The sequence below is a fragment of the Lytechinus variegatus genome, chromosome 1, assembly GCF_018143015.1.
Source record: "Lytechinus variegatus isolate NC3 chromosome 1, Lvar_3.0, whole genome shotgun sequence".
Classification (NCBI taxonomy): Eukaryota; Metazoa; Echinodermata; class Echinoidea; order Temnopleuroida; family Toxopneustidae; genus Lytechinus; species Lytechinus variegatus.
The window spans coordinates 13,346,827-13,367,273 of NC_054740.1; the positions used below are offsets into that span (position 1 = coordinate 13,346,827).

At 35.6% G+C, this 20,447-nt stretch overlaps 1 protein-coding gene across 1 annotated transcript in view; it reads right to left on the minus strand.

The window, feature by feature from the left end:
- LOC121429678 overlaps window positions 1–20,447 on the minus strand; it is a 26,058-nt gene continuing 5,611 nt past the window's right edge. Inside the window, exons 2-4 of the mRNA XM_041627220.1 lie at window positions 11,176–11,390; window positions 1,235–1,497; window positions 1–916 (exon numbers count right to left, since the gene is read on the minus strand). Of these exons, the coding sequence (XP_041483154.1) occupies window positions 335–916; window positions 1,235–1,497; window positions 11,176–11,390 (1,060 nt within the window). The 3' untranslated portion in view covers window positions 1–334. The remainder of the gene's footprint in view (window positions 917–1,234; window positions 1,498–11,175; window positions 11,391–20,447) is intronic.

Genomic DNA, 20,447 nt, shown 5'->3' on the forward strand with positions numbered 1-20,447 from the left:
TTGAATTTCTCGAAACAGGAAAAATATCATTGTATAGTAATATTTATTTTTGATCTTCCAAAACCGAAACAGTTTTATTTAAGCTCCATTATCAGGATTACTCCATCTACTTAGAGTTAGTAATCAGTAATTAGTTATTACTCAAGAGCTTTTTCTTCATACTTGATGTTAACCTCCATGTTGAATCTTTTACCAATCATAACTATCATTGTCAATGACATTCTTAGGATTAATTAACTCTTGTTTATTGTAATCCTTGATTGCAGAATTTCGGCAGTTATGATACCTTATGCTATGAAACTGGAGTTTAAAATTTATACATGCTTTGATGATATTATTTCTGACGGTATTGTGCTAGCTTTGGTCCCCTTTTATGTTCCTGTATGTTGATTTGTCTCTCCTTTGATTTATTGCGTTGCTTCGTATGATATGCTTTCGGTGGACTGCCGCGGTAGTGATGTCTCCATCGTGCTTTAATATCACTCCGCCTAACATCTTGTTGCTGCCGTTCCGATCTGTCCCGGGTTCTCCCAACAGTTTCCGACTTTGCACGACCCAAATACTTGCTTTCGACGCGAACTGGTACCGGGATCCGCGACGGCTTGGCATCCTGCGCATCCGCATCTTGGGAAGCTGCGCGGCGTACCAGTTTTGTTGCCGCACGTGACCAATCATGTGATTCGTCCTTTTCCAGTGCGTTCTCTGATTCCGTTGTTTGAGTGAAACTATTTCCATCCGTCTGCCAATTAAAATTCTGACTGTCAAGTAATTTGCTTTGATTTTCGACAGCCTGCTTCAGCTCTTTGATTTCATTTGAAATGTCGGTGAATCGTTGTTCGTTCCTCTCTTTCCCGCGCTCTATATCGTTCGAAATGCGCATGCGTGTATTTGTGTGCATTAGTTCCAACTTCTTAATCTGAATGATACAGATTTGAAAAATAAGATAGAAAGAGAAGAGAAAGGGAATGAAGGGTACAAGTGGTTGTATAGTGAGCGAGATGTGCAATGAAAATCTATAGAATTATGAATAAAAAACCAAAAACAATAGCTCCGAATAATAGTGAAAGTTAGTTTTCATATAAGAGAAATGTTAGACAGGGTTCTAAGCCCGTTTTTATTGCCTCACCTCAAGATGTCTATTTACTCAAAATTTAGAAGTGAAGCTATAATAGTAATGAACTATCCAAAACTCTTCTGATCTGATATATATCTGCCATTAATCCTAGAGTCTTACCATTTCTTTAAACATCATATCTGAGTAATCAAGAAGACCCTTGGAGGCCCGACAGCTGCTTCGAATGGTTCGTATCAGGTTATAGGACGTCACCGACATTTGACTCGACCCTCCATCAACATGCTCTAAGTCCATTGGACCGAGCTTCGAACTGTTGCAGGAACTGCTGCTTTGGTCGGACTTGGGCCTTGATGGAACGTCCGCAGTCATCGAACGTCGACGTGCGATAGATACATCAGATAGTGGCTCAACTGGGAAATTAACTGATAAAAAAAAGAAGAACAGGCGGATCGTAAAAGAAGTAAAAAGGAGAAGGCAAAGATTGATTACGACTATGAATAAGTTATTGGTGACATGATGAGGAATTTAATAAATGAACGTGGTTTTTACAGCTTCCTCGATATCAATATCTTCCGCGAGAAGTTTTGAATCTTGAAAAGGTGTCCACTCGCGGCTTTTTTTTTTTTTGGGGGGGGGGGGAGATTCTTAAATTGGCCATTTTGCCGAGATGAAAATGATATTTGACTGCTGTTAATGATCATAAAAATTATTATTAAAAAGTATTACCTATCCAAACACCATGCTAATATTCCTTTTCTACTACACCATTTCCCGACGTTATGAATAAATTATTTCTGTTTTTTTCTTCAAACAAGTGCAAACCTAGTTACCAATAATATATATAACATTTCCATTTAAGTGAAAGCAGGATAAAAGAGCATTGTAGATTAAATGCCTTGCTCACGGGCATAAGTTCTAGTCCAGGATAGAAGAGGCATAACCTTGTTTTTTTATATATACAATATTTTTTTATGGTTTCTTGTCAATTCGAGGGTGCTGATTACGAATCTGAATGATGCCACTCGTGTAACCTTGAGCATAAAATTGTCCGCACATTGGCTGTGAAATGCGTGAAATTGTGTGGCAGGAGTGAAATACAATTTTAAAAAATAAATTTTGACAAAAAATATTTTCCAGATATTCAAAATGGCCGCCATAGGCCATTGTATACACTATCATGTACAATATGAATAGGGAAAACTAATTTTCACAAAAATGAGCACTAAACTGCAAAAAATCGCGATGTATGGACGAAGTAATATATGCAAATCACCATTACTAACGAGATATAGCATTTGTAATGTCATATATGGGAAAATTGCAGTATTTTGATATCTAAAATAGCCGCCACTGGCCCAAACAGTATTGCGTACAATTGCAATGGGGGCCAAAAAATTCTCAAGAGTGATCACTAAAATGCTTTTTATGAAGATTAAACAGTTGGAATACTGACTATAAACATAATTATTAACGGAATATATTACTAATATGCCATGTATGTGGTGAATGTTGTATTCTGATATTCAAAATGGCTGCCAAAGGCCCTAAAAGTATTATACAGAAATGAGAAATGGGAGAGAAAAAAATCACAAGATTGAGCGCTTAAATGCATATATATGTGATAAATTAATTGGATACTGTCTAAAAACTTATTTTCTTACGAAATATATCATTCAGGTTTTAAGTTTGTGTTAAATATTGTATTTCGACTTTCAAAATGGCCGCCATCGACATTAACCGTATTATGTGCAATGCAAAGTGGGAAACCAATATTCACAGGAGTGAGCACCATAAATGCACGTAATAGTGATCTATGAGTAAAATATTGTCTGAAAGCATAATTTCTATTAAAATATATCATTTATTCTGCCAGTTAGGTGATAAATACGGTTATTTTTAAGTTAAAATGGCCGCTACAGTCCCTTACGGTATTATACACAATATGAATGGGAACAAATCATTTGAACAGAATTTGGCTTTGCTTGGTCAAATGGTAATGTATGAGTGGAACGTTGTCTGAAAACATTATTTATAACAAAATATATCATATCTTATGTAATTTAGGTGATAAATACTGTATTTCAACATTCAAAATGGCTGCCATATGCCCTTTTTGTGAACATGATTTGTCTCCACCCAAAAGGTATATTATACGATAAGTGCCTATGGTGGCCATTTTCAATTTAAAAATGCAGCATTTATCACCTTAATTACACAACATTATGATATATCTAGTTAGAAACCATGATTTTAGACAATTATTTACCTTTACATCACAATTCACAATTATATGCAATATTTAGAGTCAAGCAAATCCAAATTCTGTCAAAATTATATGTCCCATGTTACAATGTACACAATACTTTTAGGACCTATGGCAGCCATTTTGGATTTCAAAGTACACCATTTATTACCTCCACCATGTCCACGACCCATATGTGATGTATTTAGTTAGAATAATGTTTAAGACAATATTGTGAAGAATTCAGTAATTCCATTGACTGTCTTTTCACTCTTTTGTGACGTATTATGACGCTTATTACGTACGTGTAATTTTTCATAAGATGCGTCATCTAAGGAAACACCCTACGCGCAGTATGATTTGTCATTGACATTCATTATAAGTGCGCAAATTTGTTATGTTTTATTTACTTACGCTATTTATTACCAAAACATTATTTTTGTTATTGAAATGCGCATATTTGATCACTTTTGAATTTTACATGAGAAGGAAAGGTCGGCTGACATTCATCTCAGACAGATCTCCCGTTATTTGAGACTGAGCATTGTTGGTTTAAGAGAAAGAATCAGGTGAATATTAATTCTCTCTTTTATGACATATTCCTATTAATTGACAAATTTTGCCGAGACATTTAATGATTTTAATGATTATTTTGGACTTCATAAACGAGAGAGAGTATTTGCGAGAAATTTTATCATTAATCGATTGATTTGTTTCGTTTAAACAGAAAAGCACCATGAACGTGTGGAGGCGAAGGTTGAGGGCTTTTGTAACCTAAGTTCGATTTTATTTAAAATGTCACCATTCCTTTGTTAGTGTTAGTTTTTAGTTTTATTTCTTTTTGATACATTTTTTTAAAGAATTATTTTATATAGTTTTTTTGTATTCAGTTAGATTAAGGATTATACAGGCTCAATTTTAGAAGAGAATAATTAAGTACATGGAAACAGGATATATCATTTTTGCTTGAATAGGAATAGTCTTCGTCTTTAGGAATAGTCTTTGTCTTTATGTTGAACTTGTTGTATTGTGAGATAGGAATGGAGTAAAGTCGACTGCTCTCATTCATAGGTGGTGGTTTTTATAAGTTTATCTCTTTGACAGTGGCATTCAGGAGGCTGTATAGCCTTGCGGCTGAGTTGCCATAAAGAAGAAATGTTAAAAGTTCTAGATTTGCACCGACAAAGTGAGTGACTTCTACGAGACTTAGGAAAGGTAGAGAGTGAAATTCCCTGTGGGGTGTAACTTGTTCTTGACAGTATTTGACTGTATTTTTTTGGAGAAAGAGCAACAAGGCCAGTTGCTGACGGTGTCTGTTGACGGAGCTGGGGCTAGGTATATTGAATACTGCAGGCAGTTAGAACAGAGTGAACTAGATAATTTCAGGAGTGCCTAGAAAAGACTTGTTTGTTTATTGAAGTGAGAATTATAGAATTGAGTTGTATGATGAAAAGATACCAATTTATTTGGTCAATTTTTATGTGCCAATTCTTGGCCTATTTTCTTCAAAAGATACCAATTTAGTTGGTCAACTTTTTATGCCAATTTTATAAATTGGTTTATATATTTTTCTCGGATGAGTCATCATTCATTGCTAGGATTATTTAATATTACATGTACTTGATTTGAGCCTAGATATATAGATCATTTATGTACGTAGTTAAGAAATAATTCAGCTGTACAGAATCAGATTGTTGTATCATTTATTACATAATAATAAGCTTCCATCTTGGAGGCATTATTGGAAATTTAACGCAATATTTTCTGCTGATTTCCTTCTGTCTGGTATTTAGTAAATTGTTTGCATTCATGTGGTTTATGGTGATTTATGATTGTTGACGATGATTGATTGATTGATTGATTGATGTTTATCTATTTGATTGATTGCAGCACGTCTCTATATTGGAGACAACTTACCCGCCATTGAACTCGGATAGGCTACCCGTGAACCCCATTAATTGATAGAGAGGTTTGAATATGAGTAGTTGTGTTGTGGATATCTTTATTTACTGGAATTTATTCCAAATTATTCTGAGTTGCGGTCTCAGTATAATCTCCCGCATGGTGGCAGCATTTACCAGGAGTTTTAGGGGGTTTCACGTTACATTTTTCTGGTGGCAGCGGTGGGATTGTCTGCATTTTCTGTACAAAAAATACATTTGTCTGGTGTAGCAGTGTTGTTACACTTGTGACATATGGTGTTTGCATTTACAGGTGGGATTGTCTGTATTTCTTGCATAAAAAAAACATACATTTTTCTGGTGTAGTTGGATTGCTGTATCGAGCGGTCGAAAGATTACCGCGACGTTGAGTGGTATATAGTTGAGATGTGCTTTCATGTAGTTGTTAAGTTACATTTTTCTTGGTGTTTGCACTTGCAGGTTGGATGCCGCGAGTGAAAAGATAATTGTATGGTCAATATTCTCAGAGTAGTTGTGAGGGATTCTGAGTAAAAAAAACAAACGAGAAGTCGTTTTATTCTAAAAAGTATTTTGAGATAGAATTACGTTATAGTAGTTCAGATGCAAGAGTTTTTTTTTTCAAAATGCTAAGTTTATCTTGTAAGTTGAATGCGTATAGGAGACATTTTTTTGTAGCACTAGCTGGATGCTGTGATGCTGCGTGTTGGTCAATTAAGGCAACAGTGAAGGTTGCAGGTGTGGTGGAATTCGATTTGCTGGTGACAAGCTCTTATAGCATTTATTTTAGTGGCAATGTAGTATTTCACTAAGATTACATTACAGTAATAGGTGCTAGTATTACATTTGGTTACCAGACCGTTCGGGCTGAGTTATGAAAAAAAGTACATTAGACATTTCTTTAAAAATGAACCATGGTTCAGATACTTAATAATTAGGTATAAAGGAAATGGTGACATAATTTTATGACATTTAAGGTCATGCAAAATTTGGTTCCAAACAAAACTTGGATCCTAAAATTATAGGCCCTGGAGAAGAGATGTTTTATACAATCTCACTATTGGTGTCTGGAGCCCTGAAGGAATGCTCATCGATGCTGATTATCTGGAGACTGATCAACTCTGGTACTGGCTCTGATGACGACATTCTTGGGACGATGGTGACGTTCTATACGATTATGACGACAGGATCACTGACGGTTGCCGGTGGCTGAAACTCTGGTACTGGCTCTGATGACGACATTCTGGGGACGATTGTGACGTTTCTATACGATGGTGACGACAGGACCACTGAGGGTTGCCGATGGCTGAAACTCTGTGGCAATGCTCTGGTTGAACAGAAGACTTCACTCTCCAACTGATGAGGCTGGGATCTACTCCAAGACGGACGACGACTGGCAGAAAGCTAATTGGATCCAGCCTGGAGAGACGACACACGATTTTCTGTTGTGAATTGCCGAAAGCAGTGACACTGAAGTGGTAAATCCTGATCAACGTTACTGGCTGTGGACAATAATTCTCGATGAAGTGATGACGAGAATTATATTCAACGTTCAGATGTGATCTGAAGAATTTGAATTTCTACGAATCGACGCGAGTGTCTATGGACTGTTCTCGTTGAGATGACGAGGTTTGGAATTCAACTTTGGATCAGATGGGATCTGAAGCTCATCTGGCGATCTTCCTGCGAGACGTGCATGGCTGCAATATTTCTCGTTGTGAGGTGACGACCGGGGTGACGAGAATTTTATCTCCGATACTCAGATGGACTGAAGGTTATTCTCATCCGGCGACAATTCTACGAATCGACAACGATGTGGCGACAGTTCTGCAAATCATCTTGATAAACTGGTCAAGCTGTCAACCACTACTTATCTGACTTGACAAACCCAGAGATGGATGGTGTACTAGTATAGCAGCTGAAAACTTTCAGTATAGGTACATTTTCTCGGGTGCTATTCAACACTTTGACAATTCATTTCATACAAGCAATTAACTTTGCAGTTTACAGGTCATACTTCATGATGTCTGGAACAAGATTGGACTGAACTACAGATATGAGATGAGTTAATAGACTGGTAGATGTCCAATTTCTTTTCGAAACCGTGATGACAGCGGCAGACTAGAAGTCACCTGTGAACAGAGAGAGACTTATCTATAAAGAAAGACATTACAAGTCAGGTTGAAGATATACCATTCAATTATGGAAGACTGTTCTTATCCTGAACTTTATTATTTCATACACACACTTATGAAGTGTTAATAATTTTGAATATTATTTATTCAAATTTGCTGGGACAGCAAATGTTTAAGTTGGGGGTAGTGAGACAGAGACCCCATATGTGCTTTACATATATATATATTTTTTTTTTTTTTTTTTTTAATTGATATTATGTGCTGATTTTTTTTTTCCCTTTCGAATTCTTCATGTTCATTTTTTTTTTACTCGTTCGCTGGGACAGCGAATAATTAAGTTGGGGGTTGTGTGAAGAATTCAGTAATTCCATTGACTGTCTTTTCACTCTTTTGTGACGTATTATGACGCTTATTACGTACGTGTAATTTTTCATAAGATGCGTCATCTAAGGAAACACCCTACGCGCAGTATGATTTGTCATTGACATTCATTATAAGTGCGCAAATTTGTTATGTTTTATTTACTTACGCTATTTATTACCAAAACATTATTTTTGTTATTGAAATGCGCATATTTGATCACTTTTGAATTTTACATGAGAAGGAAAGGTCGGCTGACATTCATCTCAGACAGATCTCCCGTTATTTGAGACTGAGCATTGTTGGTTTAAGAGAAAGAATCAGGTGAATATTAATTCTCTCTTTTATGACATATTCCTATTAATTGACAAATTTTGCCGAGACATTTAATGATTTTAATGATTATTTTGGACTTCATAAACGAGAGAGAGTATTTGCGAGAAATTTTATCATTAATCGATTGATTTGTTTCGTTTAAACAGAAAAGCACCATGAACGTGTGGAGGCGAAGGTTGAGGGCTTTTGTAACCTAAGTTCGATTTTATTTAAAATGTCACCATTCCTTTGTTAGTGTTAGTTTTTAGTTTTATTTCTTTTTGATACATTTTTTTTAAAGAATTATTTTATATAGTTTTTTGTATTCAGTTAGATTAAGGATTATACAGGCTCAATTTTAGAAGAGAATAAGTAAGTACATGGAAACAGAATATATCATTTTTTTGCTTGAATAGGAATAGTCTTCGTCTTTAGGAATAGTCTTTGTCTTTATGTTGAACTTGTTGTATTGTGAGATAGGAATGGAGTAAAGTCGACTGCTCTCATTCATAGGTGGTGGTTTTTATAAGTTTATCTCTTTGACAGTGGCATTCAGGAGGCTGTATAGCCTTGCGGCTGAGTTGCCATAAAGAAGAAATGTTAAAAGTTCTAGATTTGCACCGACAAAGTGAGTGACTTCTACGAGACTTAGGAAAGGTAGAGAGTGAAATTCCCTGTGGGGTGTAACTTGTTCTTGACAGTATTTCACTGTATTTTTTTGGAGAAAGAGCAACAAGGCCAGTTGCTGACGGTGTCTGTTGACGGAGCTGGGGCTAGGTATATTGAATACTGCAGGCAGTTAGAACAGAGTGAACTAGATAATTTCAGGAGTGCCTAGAAAAGACTTGTTTGTTTATTGAAGTGAGAATTATAGAATTGAGTTGTATGATGAAAAGATACCAATTTATTTGGTCAATTTTTATGTGCCAATTCTTGGCCTATTTTCTTCAAAAGATACCAATTTAGTTGGTCAACTTTTTATGCCAATTTTATAAATTGGTTTATATATTTTTCTCGGATGAGTCATCATTCATTGCTAGGATTATTTAATATTACATGTACTTGATTTGAGCCTAGATATATAGATCATTTATGTACGTAGTTAAGAAATAATTCATCTGTACAGAATCAGATTGTTGTATCATTTATTACATAATAATAAGCTTCCATCTTGGAGGCATTATTGGAAATTTAACGCAATATTTTCTGCTGATTTCCTTCTGTCTGGTATTTAGTAAATTGTTTGCATTCATGTGGTTTATGGTGATTTATGATTGTTGACGATGATTGATTGATTGATTGATGTTTATCTATTTGATTGATTGCAGCACGTCTCTATATTGGAGACAACTTACCCGCCATTGAACTCGGATAGGCTACCCGTGAACCCCATTAATTGATAGAGAGGTTTGAATATGAGTAGTTGTGTTGTGGATATCTTTATTTACTGGAATTTATTCCAAATTATTCTGAGTTGCGGTCTCAGTATAATCTCCCGCATGGTGGCAGCATTTACCAGGAGTTTTAGGGGGTTTCACGTTACAATATCTTTACCCATACATCACAGTTATATGCATTTTATGATTCTCACTCTTGTGAAAATTAGTTTCCCTGTTCGCATGTTACATAATTTAGTTAGGGCTTGTAGAGGTTATTTTGAATGTCAAAATACAGTATTTATCACTTATATGAAAGAAGAAATGCGATGATTAAAAAAATGTTTTCAAACAACGTTTTACTCATACAACAGGATTATATGGATGTCATAGTCAAGCAAATCCAAATTCGTACAAAATTATATGTCCCAATTCACATTGTAGATAATACTGTTAGGGCCTATAGGGGCCATTTTGAATTTCATAATACAGTATTTATCTCATGCATGACAAAAGAAATGATATGTCTTGCTATAAAACATGTTGTCAGACAATATTTTACTCATAGATCACAATTACATGCATTTTATGTTTCTCTATTCGCATTGTACATGATGAAGATAGGGGCTATGGCGGCCATTTTGAATTTCAAAATACAGCATTTACCACATAAATGGCATATTTACAACTATGTTTTTAGTCAGTATTCCACTCGTTTATCTTAATAATATGCATTTTAATGCTCAATCTTCTCATTTTTTTGGCCCCGGCCATTGCCATTGTACATAATACTTTTTGGGCCAGTGGCGGCTATTTTAGATATCGAAATACAGCAATGTTCCCATATTTGACATAATAAGTAATATATCTCATTAGTAATGATGATTTGCATATATTACTTCGTTCATACATCGCGATTTTTGCAATTTAGTGCTCATTTTTGTGAAAATTAGTTTTCCCTATTCATATTGTACATAATAGTGTATACAATGGCCTATGGCGGCCATTTTGAATATCAGGAAGATAAATATTTTGTCAAAAATTATTTTTTAAGATTGTATTTCACTCCTGCCACACAATTTCATGCATTTCACAGCCAATGTGCGGACAATTTTATGAATTTCATGAGTAATTTTCATATTTTGGCGGCCATATTGGATTTTGCCAATTTGCGGAAAATGCTCAAGGTTACACGAGTGGCATCATTCAGATTCGTAATCAGCACCCTCGAATTGACAAGAAACCATCAAAAAATATTGTATATATAAAAAAAAACAAGGTTTGGTCAATTTCCTATGGGGCCTATCCTGGACTATTCCGCGGCCGGGATCGAAACCCGGACTTTCCATGTATAGCCAGGCGCCTTAGACAACTCGGCCACGGTACGATACTTCAATTGATTAATACAATGCCATTGTCACAGAATTCTGGAAATATAAATTCAAAGCCGAAACAGAAATTATTTTTTTTTAATCTGTAAATATGTATATGCCTATTGGATTCGACAACATGCACATAAGTTTGTTAACCTTCTTAACTTTTACTTAATGGTGATGAAAAAAAATACTACATGATCAAATGACCTTGAAAACAAATCATATCGTCCAGATCACATTCAGGTTGACAAGATGTTACATGTTTAACTTCATTGTCATTTATAGTTTACAATCATTGCTCGCGTGCCGGAAAATATTGTAAAAGGGTGATTTTATGGTTAGCACTCAAAAGCACTTTTATTTTCTTTCAAATGTACCTGTTGTGTCGCTGGCTTCCGGTATTTCATTTCCATTTCCACTTGTCACGTGACTAACTTGACTCGTAGCACTCGCATGACTCGCACTGCTAACTTGACTCAGTTGATTGGTATGACTAATATCGCAATGATGAGAGGGACCGGGGTCACTGGAATTGCCAATTTCAGATATTTCTGGTGGAGCATTTATCTTTGTCTCTTCTTCAACTGATTCGCTATGAATTATAATGGAAACATAATGTTAACATCAATTAAACGGAAAATATTGAAAGAGTACCGGACAACTATAAAATAACGATAATAATGATAATGATAAAATAATAATAATGATGATGATGATGATAATGATAATAATAACAATGATGATGATGATAATAATATAATGATAATAGTAACGATAATAATAACAATAATAATATTTATGATAATAATAATAATAACAATAAAAATATTAATAATAATAATAAACTTAGAGTCATGATTGATCATTATGTTACTGTTATGTCACAGAAGATACAGAAATATGAATGAGGTACTATATTGCAAATAAAGAATATTAATACATGTTAAATTTCATGTGATATGAATCCGTTGAAGGTTGGTGATCTTTGATATTCTAATCGGGGAAAAACAAAAGGAAACATAATAGGTCCTCTTTGTAATTACGAAAATATTTCCAGTCAGTTAGTTTCCAGATTAAATGTTTAACCTCTGTATGTTTCCAAACAGGGATTGCTTCCTCCTACTGACTTATTTAATGAAGTATATATAGCTAGCTTTAATATAGCGAAGAACAAGAAGTTTACCAAGAACAAGATACAAATTGTCAATTTCTAAAAAAAATAAAATAACTAAAGGTCTTCTTGTAAACAGAGAATAAGAAGTGAACCAAGTTCGCACGTTGCTCAATTTATTTTTGAGCTTGGGGACCTTGCTCTGAGAGAATAATTACTCTTATCATGCTTATATATAGAATGCCTACAATTATCCCTGCAACCAGTAGCGCGCCGTGGGTCACGGCATTGGGAGGGGCACCAGCAAAAATTTTGAGTCACTTAGAGAGTGCGCGAAGCGCGCTCAGTTGCTAGGTATACTGACATAATAGAGACATTTTGAGGACAGTGCCATTAAACGGATATGTCTCTCACTGATCACATAATGCGAGCGCGAAGCGCAAGCTGAATTTTTGTTAAATTCAGACCTAAAAAGGGACATTATAAGCAAATTTTTGTAATCATAATACATACCTGTCTCGCTAAACACACAATGCGAGCGCGAGCTGAAATTTTTGTATATATTGACCCCGACCGGACATTTTAAGGACTATATTTTAGGAATGCATTAAGAGTATACATATCTCACCATAGACATCTAATGCGAGTGCAAAGAGCTTGTTGATTTTGTTAGAATAATATGCATCTAAACACATTAAGCACTTGTAGTCATTGTAATCATGATTAACATACGCATCTCCCTAATCAAATATCGCGAGCGCGAAACGCGAGCTGAACATTTAGGAAATTCAGACCTGAAGAGGGGCATTCTAAGGACTGCTTGTAGGAATTCACGAAGACCATGCGTATTTCACTAACCAAATGATGCGAGCGCTAAGCGGAAGCTGAAAATTTTGTATATATTGACCACAAAGATGGATAAGGACTATTTTTTTAAAGGAATCCATTAAGAGTACACATGTCTCACCATAGTCATCTAATGCGACTACCAAGTACATGCTGATTTTGTTAGAATTACATCCAAATACATGAATCACTTTTTGTAGTATTGTTATCATGATTATCATACGCATCTCACAAACCAAATATTGCGAGCGCGAAGCGCGAGCTGAAAATTTAGGAAATTCAGACCTGAAGAGGGGCATTCTAAGGCCTGCTTGTAGGAATTCACGAAGACCATGCGTATTTCACTAACCAAATGATGCGAGCGCGAAGAGCAAGCTGAATTTTTTTTACATTCAGATCAGAAAAAGGGAAATATTAAGGACTGATTTTAGGAATTCATGAAAAACAGACATATGTCACCAATCCACGAATGCGAACGTAAGTACGGACAGGAAATGGTTTATATTAAGACCTTAAAATCGGGCAATCACTTTAAGTAGTCATGAAAAAAAAGTATATGTCACTACAAAAAGCAATAATAATTCGAAGTGTAAGAAAATACATTTGGTGTATATTGACTTGAAAACGGGAGGTTTTAGTACAACAGGATTATAAATCTTGTTAAAGGGATGGTCCGGGCTGAAAATATTTAAATCGTAATACATAGAGTAGAATTCACTGAGCCAAATGCCGAACATTTCATCAAAATCGGATAACAAATAATAAAGTTATTGAAGTTTAAAGTTTAACAATATTTTGTGAAAACAGTCGTCATGAATATTCATTAGGTGGATTGATGATGTCACATCTCCACTTTCCGTTTTCTTATGTTATTAGATAAATCATAATTTTTTCATTATTTCATACTTGTGTGAATAATATGTCTCCCTTATAATGAAATAAGTTGCAGCAATAAATATCTAATGCACTATATCAGTTGCCGATCCAATTTTTCTAGTTCTTGGAGGAAAAAAAATCGAATAAACCTAATTTCATGCAATAAAATTCCAAAGAACAAGTGGGGATGTGACATCATCAGCCCACCTAATGAATATTCATGACGACTGTTTTCACAAAATATTGCTAAACTTTAAAATTCAATAACTTTGTTGTTATCCGATTTTGATGATTTTTTCAGCATTTTGTTCAGTGAATTCTACTCTATTTATTAAGCTATAAATACTTTCAGCCTGGACCATCCCTTTAAACAGACAATGCGAGCACCAGGAACAATGAAGACATGGCCCTGCGCAAATTATGTTTCATAAAGTTATGATTTATTTATGTAATATAACATAACATAATCATAATAATATAACGTTATAATTAACAATAATTTCCTCTTTCCCACTACGTTTCTTTCCCTTTCTCCCTCTTTTTCTCCTTTTCCCGTTTTTATTTAATGCCCCCCGTAGTTACGCCACTGCCTGCAACCTACTCAAATTTTAATTGAGTCCTCTAGACAATGCCGTCGCTTCATAGTTTGAATTCGATTTAATTTTCTTAAATATAAAGCATGGAAATGGCATGTAAAAGTACTGATGGTGTAATCATCTGACGCCTCGATGACGTCAACCATGTCAGAACGCTTAAAACAGTAGCGAATCGCTTTGAAGCCGTAGAATCACATGTTCTGACTGAAAAGTGAAGACCTGCCGTTAAAAGTATTTGACTCCTCGTCCGCTGTTAATAGACCCACTGACCTAGCCGCCTAGGCATGTACGGCACAAGAAATTCAACAAATATGACTTCTGTAGAATTGACGCAAGTCCACCCGTCTTGGAGTATTATCTCTGCGTCATTCTTTATCGTAGTAATCGTTGCTGGTCTGGTCGGCAATTGCTTGACTATATTCTCAGTGTTCCTGTCAAACAAGCTCCGAACTAAAACCAATATCTTCGTGGTGAACCTGGCCATTTGCGATTGTATAACCTGTCTTTGTATCACCCTTCAAGTTGTGGCTCTTGTGTCACCCAGTCAACCGTCACTACCGGGCTGGTACGTCAATCTTTGTGGCTTAATCTTAGCATGTTGCGTTTGTACCTCTATGTTAACCTTGACAGCGATCGCTTTTACAAGATTTATAAAGATAACAAAATCTGCGAATGTCTTCAACAAACTATTTACGGTACCGAAAATAGCACCTACCATTTTTGGCATGTGGGCCTTGCCAATTATCACATACAAAGTTGGAGGATTGGAGATGGTTTACGATCCCGTGGCAAAGATCTACATATTAGATTCGGATAGCAGTGATGACATCTATTTTTATATAGTGGAGGGAATTTATGTCATCGGGTCGATATTGGTTATAACCCTTTCATACCTTAAAATTCTACTTCATGTCCGAGCACACACAAGAAATGTCGTTGCTGCTGTTGATGGTGAAGCTGTAAATGCAACGCCAAAAGTTCAGGGGCCTCATGAGCTGGCTAATTGGAACGAGCCTCCACCAGTACGACAACCAGAGAATCAAGTACCGCCTCCAAGACAAGTACTTCAGAACGCTAATAACAGATTCATAGCTCGTGAAATTAAGATTACAAAGAATCTAGCACTGGTTACTCTGGTATATTTCTGCTGCTTTTTACCCTATCCCATCTTAAGTAACAGTTCTAATCAATTCGTTTTTAATGTTGGTATCTCCATAGTTTGTAGTAACTCTGCAATGAACCCCATTATCTACGGCCTTAAAAATGCCGATTTTCAGAAAGTGTACCGATGTATTTTGACTGGTTCTTTCAATAAGATTCCGGTTCCTTCTCGACCATTGCGATTAATGTTACAGGATATTTAATGGCGCAGTGCAGCCAAACAGTAAGAAATCGATAGGCTGATAAAACTAGTTAATGGTGCCTGTTGATTTCCGCAAGGATCTGTCATAGGCCCACTCTTTTTCACTATCTGTATATCCCAACAGTACGTGACATCATCGGTGCCCATAATATAACAAGGAATCCATGTTTTGGGCAGAGGGAGTGCACCCGAGTCAAAATCATTCTCACACGTGATGATGATGATAACAATGATAATAATATTAATGATAATAAAAATAAGTAATATACATATTTGAGGGTGATCGTATATAGGGTCTCAAGAGATTACTGTATTTATGAATGTATCATGTGATAATATGTAATCATAACTGTGTATGACATTACAGACTTTGTTATGGTGAAGACACTTTATAATATGACAATAATAATAATAATAGAGTGTTTGTGTAGCACATTGCACTTTACAATGGTCTAAAGAAGAAAAGATGAGGCAAAGCTGCTGGCAATGCTTTAATGTTTTTTTTTTATCATCAGTTAAATAAATATGTTTTCAAAGCAGATTTAAATTGTATCTACTTGCCTTAAATTGTGTGGGATACTATTCCAGAGTTCCGGCGCTGCATGCGCAAATCCCCGTTCACCATAAAACTTTGTCTGAAGAACAGGTACGTTATATAAATCCTTATGAAGTGATCTACATGTAAGATTTCGAACAGGTACACAAGTAGCTCAGACAGATATTAAGATGGAGCCATTTGTCAAAAACACTGAAATGAGAGTAATATGATCTTGAACTTGATACGTGACCTGTCCGGCAACCAGTGCAAGGATCTTAATACAGCCAGAGTTGTTACAATATAGGGCGAGGCTAGGTTTGATTTTGAGGTCTTAAATTTTTATTATTGAACAGTTTACCAATTCATCTTTGATCTTGTACATCTGTAGAATCATTTACAATATATCTGAAAACGCACATATTTTTTGTCATAGTGTATTGGGTTTGTGATATTGGAGAACTGTAATATGTAAAGCACATATGGAGCAGTTTTAATTAATTATGCGCTATAAGCATCATTTTATTATTCTATTATTATTTGGGATGACTATTATGTAATAATGTTTTTCATATTGTATGCTACATGGAATGTTTTTGCAGTGAAAATTTGTTGTTTGTAATTAGTATTTTGGTATTTCCATAATCCATGACTATGTTCTATACAATAGCTTAGTAGTAAAACATGGAAGAAGATCATTTCTGGTAATTTTGTCAGTAATGTTAACATTGGTCAAACCTCACGCTACTTGTGAGTCAGATTTCTTAAAGCACCCCAATGACAAGCTTGGTCGTTTCGCTCCCTCGCTTTCGGGTTTCTTCGAAAAAAGTTAACGCGTTTTGTTTGATACGGGGTGCTGGTTTCGAAAAAAAGGTTTTCACTAGAAAAGGGGAGACCCCATCCCCCATTTTCGAATTTCAGGTAAGCATCGTGTTATAACTCGGGTACCCCCTCGGGGGGGGGGGCGTATACATCAGAATATTTTCGAGAATATCAAAGATCCAAAACTCCATGGAGTAAAATTATCCTAAATTTAGCTCAAATTGAATCTAAATCAGAAGCTGCTGTATTATTTGTTAGAGATACTGCACTTAAGTATTAAATTTTTGCTTTATAATCTGTAACTGGAGTTTTAAAGAGACTGGGAGGTATTATTGGCCCAGGTCTATCCAGAGACATGAGCTGACATCAGACATGATAGTCATCGCCAAGAGAAAAACCAAGAATCAAAGAAAACAAAAATTATAGCTAAGCATCATTGTTAGTCATTAAATTGTATAATTCTTTATTGAAAAATCTTCATTTGTTCATACTTTGCTTATAAACCTGTAATCCTTTTAGAATGGTTTACTATCCTATCTGTTTTCTTCTTATTTTTGTTGATTACTGTATATTAATGTTTTTTTTCTCTCTTTCTCTCCCCATTTTCCCTCCATCCCTCTGCGCCTCGGAATAGTTTACTAGATAGATGGCGTATAATAAATGTTGTGTATTATGTATTATTATTATTATGTACTATAATAAATATTTTTGAAACTATTGGTGTGGCTTGGTTTGGAACAAGTTACAAGGAGGGTGGACCAAACACTGAATTTAAAATCAACCACAAGTTAAGGTAAATTCTGCCCTGTGCCAGATGAGCGTACGCGTACGGCAAGGAGTGGAGGGGGGCGGTGGGTATATTCAGGGGCCTTGGGGCACTTGCCCCCGAAAAGTTTCATGGCAAAAAAAAGAAAAGAAAAGGAAATAGCGAAGTGTGAAAGATGATTTTTTTTCTGAATATTATGCCAAAATCTATCATAAAATTGGATTTTATTGTAATACACCTGTAAAATGTCGAAATGTTTGCTCGCTCGCAACGTTTCAGAAATTTTGCCTGATGTGGTATATCTGGCCCCTTCATTTTTTTTTGTTTTGTGCTCATTATGCCATTAATTATATTAATATGATTAACAGTCTGATTGTTTTGAGTGTTTGGTGCATTTCATCCTCTTGTAAGTTCCAATGAGAAGAGTTGTATGTTTGTAAGGATGCGGGGGTGTAGTTTTTTTATGTTGAAGAGGAGATATCGATGACATCGTGAATAGAGGGCTAGTGGATTTATTTAAACTATTATTATCACATCTTTTAAAACATCATTTAGTATTGGGTAATTCCATGGGCGGAAATCTCTCCCCGAAGGTAGGGGGGACCAGGGGCGGATCGAGCTCCCGCAAATGGGGGGCGAATTTTTTTCACCCTTATGCTCCCCGATCGGCTGCTCAAAGTTGATTTTTGTGTGTTTGTTTGTTTGTTCCCCGGTTTGTTCGAAGGGGTTGCCCCAGTGGTGTAATGAGCCAAAAATTTTGAGGGAGCTTGACACGGCGTATCACATTAAATTAATTAGAAGTTGCGAGCGAGCAAAAATTTCAAAATGTTCATTACGAAAATCAAAGTTTGTGATAGATTTTGACATGACATCTGGAAAAAATAAGCTTTATATTTCACCCTTATCGCTTTCCTTTTCTCTTTTTGTTTCTTGGTCCTGAAAAATTGGGGGTGGTGGCAAAACGCCGATGTCCTAACAGTAATTTCTAACTTTATTCTTATAAAAAAACATTAAAATGTGTAGTATTATCATAAGCCGTATTTAAAAAGTGCGAGCGCGAAGCGCGAGCTGATTTTTTTTTTCGAATTTCATGAATTTTGTCCTGAATATTGAATATTCTGGGCAATAGGCCTATGTGTGAACCTGAACAAAATGTTTATGTAGAATTACTGCGAGCGGTTCTGACTTGATCTGTAAGGGACCTGTTAAGGACGTTTTGCAGTTAGCCATTAAGACGATGCATAATAATGCGAGCGCGAAGCTCGAGCTGAATTTTTTTGACATTCCGACCTAAAAAGTTGACGTTATTTGTAATAATTATCGGTATAGGTATAAAACCAAATAATTAACGCGAGCGCGAAGCGCGAGCAGAAAAATTGAGATTTCAGACCTAAAAATGGGACACTCTATTCATGTTTTGTAAATCATGAAAATAGATGGGAAATTAGGTCTTTTCCTACATAAATAATGCGAGTGCAAAGCGCGAGCAGAATTTTTTTTTATATTCTGATCTGAAATTGGATAATTTTAGCACGTTCTAAATAAAGATCAAGCTGCAGATCTCAATAAAAATGTGTGCGCGTTTTTTAGAGTTAGGCAGAATCTGGGCATTCTGAATATATTTCAATTTTTATCATGAAAATTGGTAATGCAAGCGCGAGCGGAACATACTTGATATTCTGTTATGAAAAGGTTGAATTTAAGCACTATCTAAAGCACTGTGTAGGGAAATTGTGAAGTAGATATGGATAGTACTTGATAAATGATGCGAGTGAGAAGCGAGCTGATATTTTTATTACTATTTTGACCTGAGACCTGGACATTCTTGGCCTAATAATAATAATAATGATAATAATAATAATAGCAAATTTTTATAAAGCGCTTTTCCCAGAATGGCCCAAAGTGCGTTACAGCATATTATTACCCCGGTCATTGGATTCATTTCAATCAAGCACGAAAAGTGCACAATTTCCACTCCCTGGGGAGCATTCCTTGCATTCGTCGCAGCCACATTATGGCGCTGGCAAAATCAAACATACAATATCTTTCGCATCCTACCGGGTACCCATTTAGCACCTGGGTCGAGAGTGGCAAAGTGTGAATTAACGCCTTGCCAAAAGACGCTAGACCACGGTGGGATTCGAACACACGACCCTCTGTTTACAAGGCGAGAGTCAGAACCACCACACCACTACACCACGGGACAAGTGGTTCTGACTCTCCACAGGACATTTTGTCGTCATATGAAAATGATTACTATCCTATTCTGAAAAAGCGAAAATTTTGTTACTAGGAATTCATGAAAATTTCATCTATCGTATTTATAATGTTATAAGCATAATGACTGAGTAAATAAGCATGAGTGAGTAAAATTTGTTGACATTGAGGCCTGAAAATTGATATTTAAGCACTTTTCTAGTCATGAATAGGATTAATGAGTTGATATATTTTCAACAATAATGCCAGCGCAAACCGCGGACAATTTTTTTGACCAACTGTCATAAAAGGGGGATTTTAAGTAATTTGTTATAGAATTGATACATAAAAAAATCTTATGGAATAAACAGAGACAATATGTAGGTCTACTTGGCAAATCAAATAATACCAGGACACAGCGCAAAAAGCTGCAAATGATATTCACACAATAAAACAGACAATTTACAGAGCACTTAAAAAATCAATTTGTTAATCAAACAAAATAACAAAAGCATGATGTTCGAGCTGAAATATGCAT